Here is a 13,108-nt window from a genome sequence, read left to right on the forward strand (position 1 = left end):
CGGTGGCGTGTGGGTGGCGTGTGGGTGGCGTGTGAGTGGCGTGTGAGTGGCGTGTGGGTGGCGTGTGGGTGGCGTGTGGGTGGCGTGTTGGCGGCATGTCGGTGGCGTGTGGGTGTTGTGTCGGTGGCGGGTGGGTGGCGTGTGGGTGGCGTGTCGGCGGCGTGTGGGCGGCGTGTCGGCGGTGTGTTGGTGGCGTGTGGGTGGCGTGTCGGTGGCGTGTGGGTGTTGTGTCGGTGGCCTTTTGGTGGCGTGTCGGTGGCGGGTGGGTGGCGTGTGGGTGGCGTGTGTGTGGCTTGTCGGCGGCGTGTCGGTGGAGTGTCGGCGGCGTGTCGGTGGCGGGTGGGTGGCGTGTGGGTGTTGTGTCGGTGGCCTTTTGGTGGCGTGTCGGTGGCGTGTGGGTGGCGTGTGGGTGGCTTGTGTGTGGCTTGTCGGCGGCGTGTCGGTGGCGTGTCGGTGTTGTGTCGGTGGCCTTTTGGTGGCGTGTCGGTGGAGTGTCGGCGGCGTGTCGGTGGCGGGTGGGTGGCGTGGCGGGTGGGCGGCGTGTGGGTGGCGTGTCGGCGGCGTGTGTGCGGCGTGTCGGCGGCGTGTGTGCGGCGTGTCGGCGGCGTGTCTCCACCTGCTCGATGAGCTTGACCATGCTGACGCTCTCTCCTTGGTGGAAGGTGACGGAGCAGCCCAGGCTGTTGAGCTGTCCCGAGAGCCTCAGAGGAGACAGACCTTCGGCGTCTCTGCCGGTGAACCCTCCCCCGGTGCTGTAGCCGAACGTCTCCCACGAACACTGAGATGGGTACAGAGGGTCCAGAGCGATGCTGCGGACGGGTTGGGAAAGAATCAGGATTATATGGACCACTCTGTCCTTAAAGGGGTCAATAGGGGACATGTTTTCACTTGTTGTCCAGGTTTTGAGACAAATGTCTCCAGACTAGAGCGTTGTAATGGAGGCAAATGAACCTTAATTGGTAATAAAACATATTACCACATTGCTAATTAATGACATGAAGCGATGCTGGTAAAAAAACTGATAAAAGTGGAAAGTGGAGGTTTTTGTTGGGAAAGTCCAGGACTCTCTTTAGAGGTAGTGAGGATCTGCACTCGGCACTTTTTGCCATTTTTCTTTATTCTATCTTTTTATTCATCTGCTTTAATGTCTGACCTCCTCGAGCTGTCGCTCTTGCTTTTTTGTTTTTGTTTAGTCGTATCCGCCGCTCAGTTCATTGTGTTGGACGGGGTAGAAAAGCTATATCAACAAAAGCTGAATATTCATGAGTTGATACAACTGCTCTCCTGAAGGTTTCTTCCCCTTTTCCCCAATCAAAGGTTTTTTTCTATTTTTTGGGAGTTGTTCCTGATCTGATGTGAGGTCAAAGGTAAAGCCTTTAAAGGTACAGACTGTAAAGCCCTCTGATGCAAATGTATTATTTGTGAGATTGGGCTATACTAAATAAACTGAATTGAACAAGAGGAAGATGAGAAACTAAAGCTTTCAGCTGGATTTAACGATCAAATGCAGGAATATTAATATCATGAGTTTTAATCGGTCAAATCCAGATCACAATAACGTCAATTTACTAAATGAAAAAACATCCAACAATGAGCGAGGTGCTACGATGGTGTCGGTTACCTGAGGTCGCTCTGGAGGAACAGGCGGCTGTTACGGAAATTGGCGGAACTTCCCAAGCAGCATGTGACCTCCCTGTTCTCCTGCATGATCTTTATCATCTCCCACATGGCTGTGGAGAAGCAGAAGAAGAAGAAGGAGCAGAAAAAGAAGTAAAAGAAGAAGAAGCAGAAGGAGAATAAGAAGGATTAGAAGAAGGAGAAGGAGTAGACGAAGAAGAAAAAGGAGAAAAAGAAGGAGAAGCAGAAGCAGAAGGAGTAGACGAAGAAGAAAAAGAAGAAGACAAAGAATAAGGAGAAGAAGGAGTAGAAGAAGATGAAGAAGAACAAGAAGAAGATTAGAAGAAGAAGACAAAGAAGAAAGAGAAGAAGGTGAAGAAGAAGAAGAACAATAAGAAGGAGAAGGTGGCGTGTCGGTGGTGTATCGGTGGAGAAGGAGTGGAAGGGAAGAGAAAAAAGAAGGAAGAGGAGGAGGAGGGAAGAAGACGAGAAAGGAGAGAAGAAGAAGAAGATGAAGGAGAAGAGAAAAAAGAAAAGAGTGGAGGAGAAGGTGAGAAGGGGTATGGAGAAGAGAAGGAACCCAACAATGAATTGTATTTTGGCATAGGAGGAGGAGGAGAAGAGGGAAAAAAAGAGGAGAAGAAGAAGAGGAAAAAAAAGAGGAGAAGAAGAAGAAGAAGAAGGCTGTTGATCATGACTGAACAATGAACCTGAATTTCACAAGAGTCGCTTATTTGTAAATATAAACAAATCATTAGTAAAATAAACATATTGATTTATTTCACTGATAAATCCTCCAGAGCCTGAAAATGAACTCTTAGCAGACTTTAAATCATTGTGTTCACCTGCCGCGGGGTGTGATTTCTACATCATTTGGAGTAACGGAAGAAGATAATGAAGAAGAGGAAAGAGGTCCAGACCAAACAAAGAGGACGTGGATGACTGATGACTCACTGTCGGGGGTGCAGTCAGTGAAGAGCGGCACCAGGAGAGGCACATTGTCGATGTTCTTCAGGTGAGGACGGACCTGCTGGATGCCGCGAGGCAGCTTGGCCTGAGAAAAGATCAAAGAGGCGACACATTGAGACAGAATCCCTCACGCGGAACTTGTTTTGAAGATGCAGGGCGGGCGCTCGGTGTGTGTGGTGACCGCGGTGCTTCCGCTCTTCCTCTCTGGAGGCCTGAGCGTCATCGGTGTAACTGAAACGCATCGTTACCCTGTTGCAGTCCTCCAGGAAGCTGGGCACGTCGCTGTCTGTGGGCTGGAAGCTGGCCAGGTCAGAGTGGCCTTCCTCCTCCAGCAGCAGCGGACCCTCCGCTTCGTCCCGGGAATCTGTGTGTGAATATTTATATATTTATATTTATAATATAAAGAGAGCCGTCTGAACGCGTTGTGACCCTCTCGCACGATTTGGAAGGAGCACACACAGGGTGCACTTGGTGAGGCCGGCTGTTGCCTTCAACCCGAGTCCGTACTAACGGGTTGGGTACCTTGGTTCAGGTCTTCGCGTAGGGAGCCCTGACCCGGGCTGGACGGACCCCCGTCACAGGGACTCTCTCCGTTGGGGGTCAAAGAGATGTGACAGTTCCAGCCGGTCTCTAGACCCATCTTCTCTGCAAAGACCTGCACGGACACAAGGAGCCACAGAAGTCAGGTACTCCTTCTCTTCTGATGTGCAGTTCACCGAGAGTGTGTGTGTGTGTGTGTGTGTGTGTGTATATATATGCACACATACACACAATATATATTTCTTAAATAAATGTTCCTTATATACATCTTTTTACTCTATTCATTCACCTTATATGGTGTTACTGAGGATCTTTATACTATTACACACTGTTTTAAGTTTCTCACTTAAAATCCCTTTTCCCAAATGTAATGTATATTCTTTTTTTAAGGATGAGATACGAAAACACACAGCTCTACGCAGATGTGACGTGGAAGTGTCCTAGAGCTGCATTCTCTCTCCTTACCACCTGGGGGCGACATCCGCTGGCCAAACGAGCCATCGGATGTTCACGCTGTGTGAGTTCACCTTGCTGCGGAGCTCGTCCTCCATGGAGAAGTAAACAAAGCGGATGCAGGCGGTGACCAGGGCGTCGATGAGTCGGACCGTGTCCAGCCTCGCCTGGAACTGGGAGGACACCATGCCCATGAAGATCTGCCCGCTGAGGGCCTGGACGCAGTCGTCGCGCTCCACGCCCTCACCGATACCCTCTGAACACATAAAGGGGGGCAGATGATGAGAAAAGGGACCGGAGGGGGAGTTTGTGTCGTTGCTTTAACTCTGCGGCCCTCTCGTCGACCGACCGTCGGAGCTCCAGCTGTTCCTGCAGGAGGTGTGTTTGATGGGGGTGGTGGAGGGCAGCTCCACCCCGGAGAAGAGGCAGGGCCCGGGGGCCAGCTCGACGCATTTCCCATTCAGTTGGCCCGACAAGGAGACCTGCATGGGTTTGTAGGCAAACGCCGAGCAGTAGCCGGACAGACAGGCGCGCTGGTAGAAGTCCAGAACCTTCTTTCTGTTACGGGAGAAGAGAAAGTCAGGTAAGGGAGAGAGAGCGGAGCGAGCCGGGGCTCAGGGGAACTCTTTGATGCTCTGACGGTTCACCTGTCGGAGCCCGAGAGGGGATAGATGTCGGTTCCATCCCAGAAGTCGGTGCAGGCTTCCAGGATGAGGTCGGCCGAGCCATGCGACAGCATCTGGACGTTATCTGCCAACATGAAGGTCAGGGAGGTCACGACAGGGTGATGCAACACCATCTTCCTCTCGGTGTGTGTGTGTGTGTGTGCGTGCGTGTGTGTGTGTGGACTCACTGGAGGAAGAGTCTTGCACAAACAGGGAGATCAGATGGGAGATGGTAGGCTGCCGCTTGGGGAAGTAATGAAGGTGGTGGGAGGTTATCTCCTTGGTCTTCTCTCCCGATGGCAGCTGGTACAACGCCAGGTGGTTCTCCTGTTGAAACAGCTCCCTCGCACCGGGAGTGAACCCTGAGAGAGAGAGAGAGAGGTGTGATGCAACGTGATCTAGGGCTGACTCTACAAAACAAGCCGAGTTAGTACTGAAAACTCATTTCACGTCACACACAAACAGAAAGTTCATTGGATCTGAATGATGTCCGTCCGTCTGTCTGTCAGCGATCCCACCAAGCAATACAATCAGTGTACGCTCGTGAATAAAAAAAGTCCTTTTGTTTATTATCTTTCTGGCTCCAACTTTAAAGGAAAACTTGTTTTCCCAAGTGAATCCTCCCATCCCGGTACACGAATGTGACATAGCAACAACCTTTCATCATTAAAACCACCATCACAAGTGAAGTTGTTTCCTCAATAACTCTGCTGCGTGGCCCGACAGACGCACACAGCCCGACCGTCTGAATAGCAGTTCTCCTGTGAACTCACAAAGTAAGGCTATAATATAATACATTCCCTTATATAATATCTGAAGATGTATGAGGGTAGCTGGCGTCACCAACAGTGGGAGGGGGTAACAGTATGTATGTGTGTGTATGTATGAGGGTATGTGCATATATGTTAATATGTGTGCAGGTTTTGGCATGTCTGCCCATATTTACCTTCGCATTGAAAATGCGGAAGGTTATGTTTTGATCGCCGTGTATTTATTTCTTTCTTTATTTGTATGCGCGTTATTCCCATAACAAAAAAAGTTTTAAACCGAATCGCATGAAATTTGGTGGGATGATTGGTTATTATCCGGGGACAATTTGATTAGATTTTGGGATCGATCGGGTCAAAGGTTAAGGTCAAGAAAAGGTCAACATCCTCTTGAATCGCATGAAATTTGGCGGGATGATTGGTTATTATCCGGGGACCATTTGATTAGATTTTGGGATCGATCGGGTCAAAGGTCATGAAAAGGTCAAAATCTTCTTTTTACCATAGCGCTGTCAATTTTTATCCAATTGGCATGCAACTCATGCCAAAATGTTTATAATCCAATGCCCAATCTTGTGATATGCGAAGGTATGCGCTCTACCGAGTGCCCGTTCTAGTTTTGTATGTTTTATCTCGAAAACCAATAAATGATTTGATCACAAAAAAACAAAGTAAGAAGGGAAGACCAGGCGATGGTTCAAAGACCTCACCTATGAGCCTGGAGAGCTCGCAGAGCCCCCAGGGCACGCAGACGGGCAGCACCGTGCCGTGGCTCTCCTGCAGCGCCAGGTTGGACAGGTGGTCGGAGAAGCGGCAGAGCTGCTGCGTGACGCTGGCGTTGCAGAGGTTCAGCATGATGTTGAGGCCCAGCGGCTTGAGGGACGGCAGGTGGCACTGCCAGGAGAGGTCGTCGAACTGGATGCTGGCCGGGTTCTGCTGGTCCTGCGACAGGCTCAGCATCTCCAGGTGGTAGTCACACACAAAGTCGTCCGCCTCCGCGTCCGGGCAGCCCATCCCGAAGTCCTGGAGGCACGAAGGGGAATGACACGGCATGCGGCGCGGGCTCGAATACGACGCGTACCTCTTCCCTGAGAGTCCATTCGAACCACCTCCTTTGTTTACCTGGGCGTCCTCGCCTCCCTCGGTGTCGTGGCTGAAGCTCACGTTGGACCCAGAGTGGTGTTTGATGCGAGCGTGCGCGGGCTGGCAGGCGGCGCGCCGCAGCCGGGTGGTGTCGGTGGAGCGGGCCATGTCGTGCGACGTCTCGCTGGGCTCGGGCCCCTCCCCCGGCGGGGCGGAGGGCTCAGCTGGCAGACAGAGCAGAGCCTCCGCCTCCGGAGCCTGAGCGGCGGCGGCGACACAACGAGTCAGGGGTGGATACCACGGAGGAATGCCTCAATTTAAAAAAAAAAAGAAGAGAAAACACACACACACACACACACACACACACACACCTCATCCCGGTCCTCGTCGGCCTCCATCCGGCAGTAGGAGCTGACGGACAGGTCGTCTCCGAGGTCGTCCTGGCTGTTGTGGGGCGGCTCCACTCGGCCACTGAAGAACAGCACGGTCTCCGGACTCGGGTTAGGCCACGACAGGAGGCCCTGCTTGTCCACGCAACACAACACCTACACACAAACACACACACACACACACAAAAGATTTACAACACACGTAAACTTGTTTCCACGTGTATGGATGTAGGCGTATTAATTGTTTGTCCTTGTGCATGTGAAGGCGTTTTAAATGCTACACACACACACACACACACACACACAGGGTTATCCTGTATACAGAGAGGTAATTACAGGAGGTGGACCGTGATAACTGTATTTATGGCTTATTATCATTTGAAGTTTGACTTCATGAAAATCCTTATCTTATAACTTGTGTTGTTTTGTAAGAAACCAACAGACCTGTGGAACTGTCACTATTACTATACATTTCAGAAATCTTGAAAGACAACTAACTGCATCGCGAGAAATATACATTTAGTTTTGTCGTGTGGGTGAATGAACCCTTCAACATGAGCAACTCTCTGGCTCTGAACCAGCAGAATAAGAGTCCGTGAGGAAGTCTGCCTCGTCATTCTTATAATGTTAAAATGTATAAAACAAATGTTTTGGGATTATACTTGGTACATGTGTTTTTTTTTTAACATACTCTGTAGACCAGGGGTGTCAAACTAATTTTCCCCGTGGGCCACATCTGCATCACGGCCGCCTCTTAAAGGGCTGGTAACAGAAGTATATAAACATATAACTACTCCGCAACATATCGTTAAATAACTCTCTTTGCACTTAATTATTGTTTATTTAAATGTAGAAATATTGTACATAAGAAAATGTCTCTAATATTATAACATCAATAAGTTTAATTTGAAACCTTCAAAATAAAAGCACGGTATAATTTTTATAAATTTCTTTAAGAAAAGGTGATCGTATGTCTTTAAAGCCATCCGGGGCCACGTCATTCCATCGTGGCGGGCCACATTCGGCCCGCGGGCCTTGTGTTTGACACCTGTGGTGTGGACAAGGTGGACCTGGAGGTGAGGTTCCCGTGAAACAGTCACATCGTACTCACAGTGACGGATCCCAGAGTGTGTAGAAGGCTGGAGGTGTAACAGAGAGTCTGAGACTCTCCCTTCAGGACGCCAACCAGGTGTCTCCACACACAGCGCAGCAGCTCCTGGACACACACATACACACACACACACACGTTAAGTCAGAGAACTGCTTCACATTCGAGGAAACGGAAATTCAAAAAGAGTAAAATTAATTTGTGTAATAAATAAAGTGATTCAGTTATTAAAATGGCAAAAACAAGCAGATTGCCAGCTCAGCCACAGCGGGCCCTTCCTTGCCTCCTCTCTCGTCCATCGGGATGCAACACAAAGCCACCCTCCGCTCTGGTTTTTATCCTGAATGGACATTTTCTTATCTTTATTAGAATAATGTGATCTTTCAATCTGAGAGCGTGACTTATTGCTCTCTTTGAAGGCTGCGTTGAGCTTGCGTTGAGCTCTGCTCCTGCGCTCCGGCCTCTCTCCCGCCTCTACCAGAGAGTTTCTATGCATTCGCTAAACATGTTCAGTTGGCTCAACGCGTTAAATCACACGGCATAATATTCCTCCATCATTCAACGTTGTGCAACCGGCATGTTGCTGTGATTGGCTCAGTTTCAATACAACTCCACATGGCCGACAGCCAGTGCGGCGAGTGCCTGTTATACGAATTGATGTCATCAGCATTTGATGCTGTGAACAAAAACATGTTCATAATAATCCCAAAAAGGAGGTAAGGAAGGATCACAAACCCTAAAGAATTACCAGTGTCGAACCACATGGAGGCTGATTTCCAGTCATGCAGTGCAGGCAGACAAGCAGAGGAGGAAGACTGAGGATCATCTCTCCTCTAGATCTTAGAGCCAGAGACGATCGGCGGGGATCTACTGATTGTGTTTGTTCTCCATCGAGCACCGAAGCGAGGCGACAATGGAATACAGGGATCGGATATTTTGATCGGGACCGGTGTGATGTCGTTGGGGGTAGAAGCGTTTATAAGGGGACAGAATGAATTCTAAAAGATACAGGGTTGACTGTCTGATGAAATTATTAAAATGAAATCAATAAAAAATGGACCACGAAAGTTTAAGCAAGCAAAAGGATGCATGGTCCGTATCCGTACAGGATTCTGTGTTAATAATTTAAGTTATTTAACAAAATAAACCATGCAAACTAACGAAAGAACAAAGGGGACTCATAGGATATATATATATACATGTAAATATATATATAGATATAAAATATATATATACATGTATATAAATATATATATAAATGTATATAAATATATATATAAATACATCTATCTATTCATACATATATATATGTATATATAAAAATATATATATATAGCAATATAGATACCAAAAAACTAAGTAAACCTAAACAATAAAAAATAGTTAAAATATTTGAATGGTCTTAATATTTACAAAAAAATTTGTGAATAAGCTCCTACAAACAAACCAAAGACTCTCTGTCAAGTCCTGACTGATAACCGACGGATGGAAGAGAGACCCAAAACAAAACAAAAAGGGAGAGAAAACATGTTGTGCAAGATGAATTAAGAAAAGGTTTAAAAAACAAAAATATATACAGAAATAAAAAGACGGTAAACACATGGAGTCAGAGAGGCGGTCTGATCAGAAGATACCCAAAGAAGAAATCAAAGATGAGAAAGAGATGGAGGATATTGGGAGCTGTGTACGGGGGGGGGGGGGGGGTCCGGAGAGGGAGTTGCAAAGGGTCGAGGACAGCAAGCGAGTGAAGACAGGCGGGGGTTCGAGTGGAGTTGGTAGCCAAGCGAGTGGAGGGAGAGGGAGGGCGAGACAGGGAGAGGTTATTATACCTGGGAGGAAACCACCTCGGTGTAGCTGCTGAGAGTATCCTCAGAGAACTTAGCAAGCTGGGGCGAGAGAAGAGTCTCGTTAAAACACAGAGGGAGGCCTCCGCTGTGTCTCCTCTCTGTGTGTGTGTGTGTGTGTGTGTGTGTGTGTGTGTGTGTGTGTGTGTGTGTGTGTGTGTGTGTGTGGGTGTGTAGATATTAGTTCGAACACACATCTTCTATATTAGAAAGTAAAGCGGCCTTTTTCTGCCAGTGCACATAACACATTTTTTTCACTTTGTGCATTTGTGTGTGTGTGTGCATGTGTGTGTGTGTGTAGATATTAGTTAGAACACACATCTTGCACATTAGAAACTAAAGCGGCCTTTTTCTGCCAGTGCACATCACACATTTTTTTAACTTTGTGCATGTGTGTGTTTGTGTGTGTCTATGTGCGCGCGTGTGTGTGTGTGTGTGTGCGTCCCTCACCAGACCAGCTGGCGATGCGCGGCTGAACTCGGCGAGTACCCTGGCTTCTCCGAAGGCGTTCAACAGCACCCACATGACGGGGAAGAGCAAGGGCAAGATGGGCAGGACACCCATCAGCTGTGAACACAACACACACACACACACACACACAAAATGGGGAAAAAAAGAATAACATTTAATATAATTGTCTGATTTATGTTTTCTGTTGTTTTTTTGTGAAAAAAAGAAAACACTTTGAATCCGTAGACGACTCCCTAAGTCTTATTATGGCCATTTTTATGACAATTGCTCACGTACTGTAAGCCTAAATAAGTATATTCAGAATTTTTTAACAACGGTTAAATGTTTATTCACAGGTTTAAAAAAGTGCCCCCAATTTATTTTTAAATTCCCCTGGATTTCAGTCAGTGGAGGAAAAAATACCCCCTAAAAAAATCTTTAAATGTCCTCCCGTGCGTGACGTGACGAACGTAACCCGAGACGCGTACACACTGTCATCGCTCAACGATCGTACCTGAAGCTGAAAGAAGTTGTAGCAGGGCGGGGTGAGGCTGGGTGCGTCACAAAAGTAGCGAACGGTGTTCACCACCAGGAACGCCGCCTGAAAGGGGGAGAGATCGTCAAAGCTGCAGTACATGACACGTGGCCGCTTTCAGGAGAGAGGAAGGGACCCTGAGGCATGAATTTTCATCTCTCCATCACACATTACTAACACTGCTTTCTCCCCGGAGTCCTTTTGACTTCACGTCTCATGGGGTCGTCGGACCCTATGAGACGGCATAGATCATATCTGCCTGATGGATCATCGAGGTCTGGGTCGTGGAATTCCTGCTACCGACCACGCCACTGTCCTGTTGAGACTCCGCCCACTGTTGAGACTCCACCCACTCCTCCTCTCAACCTCCATCTGCCTGATCGTGGAGGTCTCCATCGTGGAATATGCCTACTATGAACTATTCATACACTCTGTCATATTCATTGAATGTATTTTAACTCTAAATCTGTCCTTCTGTACACATTACATCTATTGTTCTGTCCATCCTGGAGAGGGATCCTCCTCTGTTGCTCTCCTGAAGGTTTCTTCCCTTTTTTCCCGTGAAGGGTTGTTTGGGAGTTTTTCCTGGTCCGATGTGAGGTTTTGGGGCAGGGATGTCTATGTGTACAGATTGTAAAGCACTCTGAGACAAATTTGTAATTTGTGAAATTGGGCTATACAAATAAACTGAATTGAATTGAATGCATCGCAGAGACAATGAGGACGCTCTGATCTCCTGCTCACCAGGACGACTGGACAGACTAACTTGGTGATAACCAGCTGCACAGTGAACCGCTCGTTGTCCAGCACTGTGATTGGTCGAGCCAACGCCAACTCCAAACTGTTCCTGTTTAAAGAAGAAGACAAGGGGTTAAAAGGTCAATAATAAGAGCCGACAACATCCAGGTGTTGCTGTCGAGTGCCTGAACTCTATTAGATAAGTCAGACAATGTTTTCTTTGCATTTCATCAACTGCTGAGAGCTTGTGTCTGTATATACGGAATATATGGAGGTATTGAGACGGGTTCCCTACCTGACGATGTCCAGCACTGGAGTCCGGACCACTCTGAAGAGACGGTGCTGCTGGGGGCTCTGCGGTCCTCTCTTTTCATTGGCCCGTGGGGAAGGAGGGGGGGAAAACGGGGGGAACAAATCACCCGGCTCCAACACGATGTGCTCGTCATCCTGAGGAGACGAGAACAGAGGACAGAGGTCACCAGATCTGTTGTTCCTGAGCTGCTCCGGACCAGCGGATCTACAGTTTAGACGTTTTGGTGCCGCTCGTTTGGGGGGGGGGATAAAAGGAGCTTACTCGTGCGTTTGGATAGACCCTCGACACTTGTGTCTCAGGGTCCTGGCTTTCTGTGCCGGTTCGAGTATTTGATTCCTTGAAATTAAAGAAAAGAACATGGAGGGCAATAACCGACTTCATTGAATTTCTTCTTTCCCAGGAGACAGATGGACTCAGAGGGTCAGGCCGCTAGACGCCACTCGAAGAGTCTTTTTTGTTCTTTTTTCTATTCTGCTAATTTATTGTATACTGTATACAAAGTACAGAAGCAATTTAAACTTACTTTACCTTTTTATCCTAGATTGCAATCATACAATACAATTAAATGTTACCACTGCCATTTAAACATTTCCAAGAGGACGCCCGGGAAACACCTGAATATCTTTACATTTCGACATTTTATATTTTTACAGGCTTGAAAATCACTCGAACGTCTTCCAGTGAAACTTAAATTAATGAGAAAGTTGAGTCCGGTGTGGAAAGAGGAATCTAAATACCAACTCTCAAATAAATGTCAATGTGCTTAATAAGAGCAGAGATGTGTTGGAGCTTATTATTTTGACATTAGAATTTAGTTTTATTGAAAAGTAATATTGTTTAATTGTTGCTTATTTCGGTGATATTTAGATGTTAGAATATATTTTTCTTATGATAGTTCTAGTTTAGTTTAACTCATTGTTGTTGTTTAGATATATTTAGTCTTTTGATTGTTCACTAATTGGGTACCACTGTGGGCACCTGTGGATATATGTAGGAGTGGGCAGGTACAGGACCAGCATGCACCTGGGCAGGTACAGGACCAGCATGCATCTGGGTGGCCTATGTTTTTTTTTTACCAGTGCAGGAGAGGCAGCGTTAAAAGTTTTGTTTGTTTACTTGTTTTGTTGACAAATAAATGATCAGATCAACGGGGCCTTGAATGGTCGCTACTTTCTGTTGGCTGCGTAAACTACGAACCCCCCACGGTGCGTCGGTGGCAGCTTGATGACAGATGTGTTGAGACGGGACTTTGTGATTAGCTGCCGTGGAATTATTTCTGTTCATCCAATGCAAAACCATATTGGACTTTTACCCCCCTCCCCCCTCTAAACACGTGTGGGGCCTGACCTTAATGCCCCTGAGGGAAGCAAACGACTCCTGGCCGGGCCTCAGAGCGATGATGTCTCCTTCCACCAGCAGACTGATGGGCAGGTTAACCAACTGGGAGTCCCGGTAGGTCCAGTGGAGCGACCACGACGTGGACGAAGGCGTGTACAGGTCCGGGTACAAAGACGGGGACCACCGCACCTCCCCCACGCACCCCGACAGGTAGTCTGGAGGGAAGTTATTTGTCATTCATTTATAAACACCTGGATGTTAACGTGCATGTATGCATTCTAGAAATATGTATGTTAAAT

General features: G+C 47.6%; 1 protein-coding gene across 2 annotated transcripts in view; it reads right to left on the reverse strand.

The window, feature by feature from the left end:
* The window catches only part of tmem94 (transmembrane protein 94), a 34,555-nt gene that overhangs the window by 8,433 nt on the left and 13,014 nt on the right, over positions 1 to 13,108 (reverse strand). Inside the window, exons 6-24 of one of the 2 annotated variants that reach the window (XM_056429034.1) lie at positions 12,819 to 13,024; positions 11,454 to 11,605; positions 11,165 to 11,267; positions 10,400 to 10,486; positions 9,886 to 10,002; positions 9,421 to 9,477; positions 7,595 to 7,699; positions 6,466 to 6,639; positions 6,134 to 6,352; positions 5,722 to 6,034; positions 4,433 to 4,606; positions 4,227 to 4,329; positions 3,929 to 4,137; positions 3,654 to 3,835; positions 3,109 to 3,241; positions 2,835 to 2,950; positions 2,572 to 2,671; positions 1,622 to 1,730; positions 617 to 809 (exon numbers count right to left, since the gene is read on the reverse strand). In XM_056429034.1, the coding sequence (XP_056285009.1) occupies positions 617 to 809; positions 1,622 to 1,730; positions 2,572 to 2,671; positions 2,835 to 2,950; positions 3,109 to 3,241; positions 3,654 to 3,835; positions 3,929 to 4,137; positions 4,227 to 4,329; positions 4,433 to 4,606; positions 5,722 to 6,034; positions 6,134 to 6,352; positions 6,466 to 6,639; positions 7,595 to 7,699; positions 9,421 to 9,477; positions 9,886 to 10,002; positions 10,400 to 10,486; positions 11,165 to 11,267; positions 11,454 to 11,605; positions 12,819 to 13,024 (2,852 nt within the window). The remainder of the gene's footprint in view (positions 1 to 616; positions 810 to 1,621; positions 1,731 to 2,571; positions 2,672 to 2,834; positions 2,951 to 3,108; positions 3,242 to 3,653; positions 3,836 to 3,928; positions 4,138 to 4,226; positions 4,330 to 4,432; positions 4,607 to 5,721; positions 6,035 to 6,133; positions 6,353 to 6,465; positions 6,640 to 7,594; positions 7,700 to 9,420; positions 9,478 to 9,885; positions 10,003 to 10,399; positions 10,487 to 11,164; positions 11,268 to 11,453; positions 11,606 to 12,818; positions 13,025 to 13,108) is intronic. The other variant, XM_056429035.1, reaches the window with a different exon arrangement.

Source organism: Pseudoliparis swirei, chromosome 13 (assembly GCF_029220125.1).
Source record: "Pseudoliparis swirei isolate HS2019 ecotype Mariana Trench chromosome 13, NWPU_hadal_v1, whole genome shotgun sequence".
Classification (NCBI taxonomy): Eukaryota; Metazoa; Chordata; class Actinopteri; order Perciformes; family Liparidae; genus Pseudoliparis; species Pseudoliparis swirei.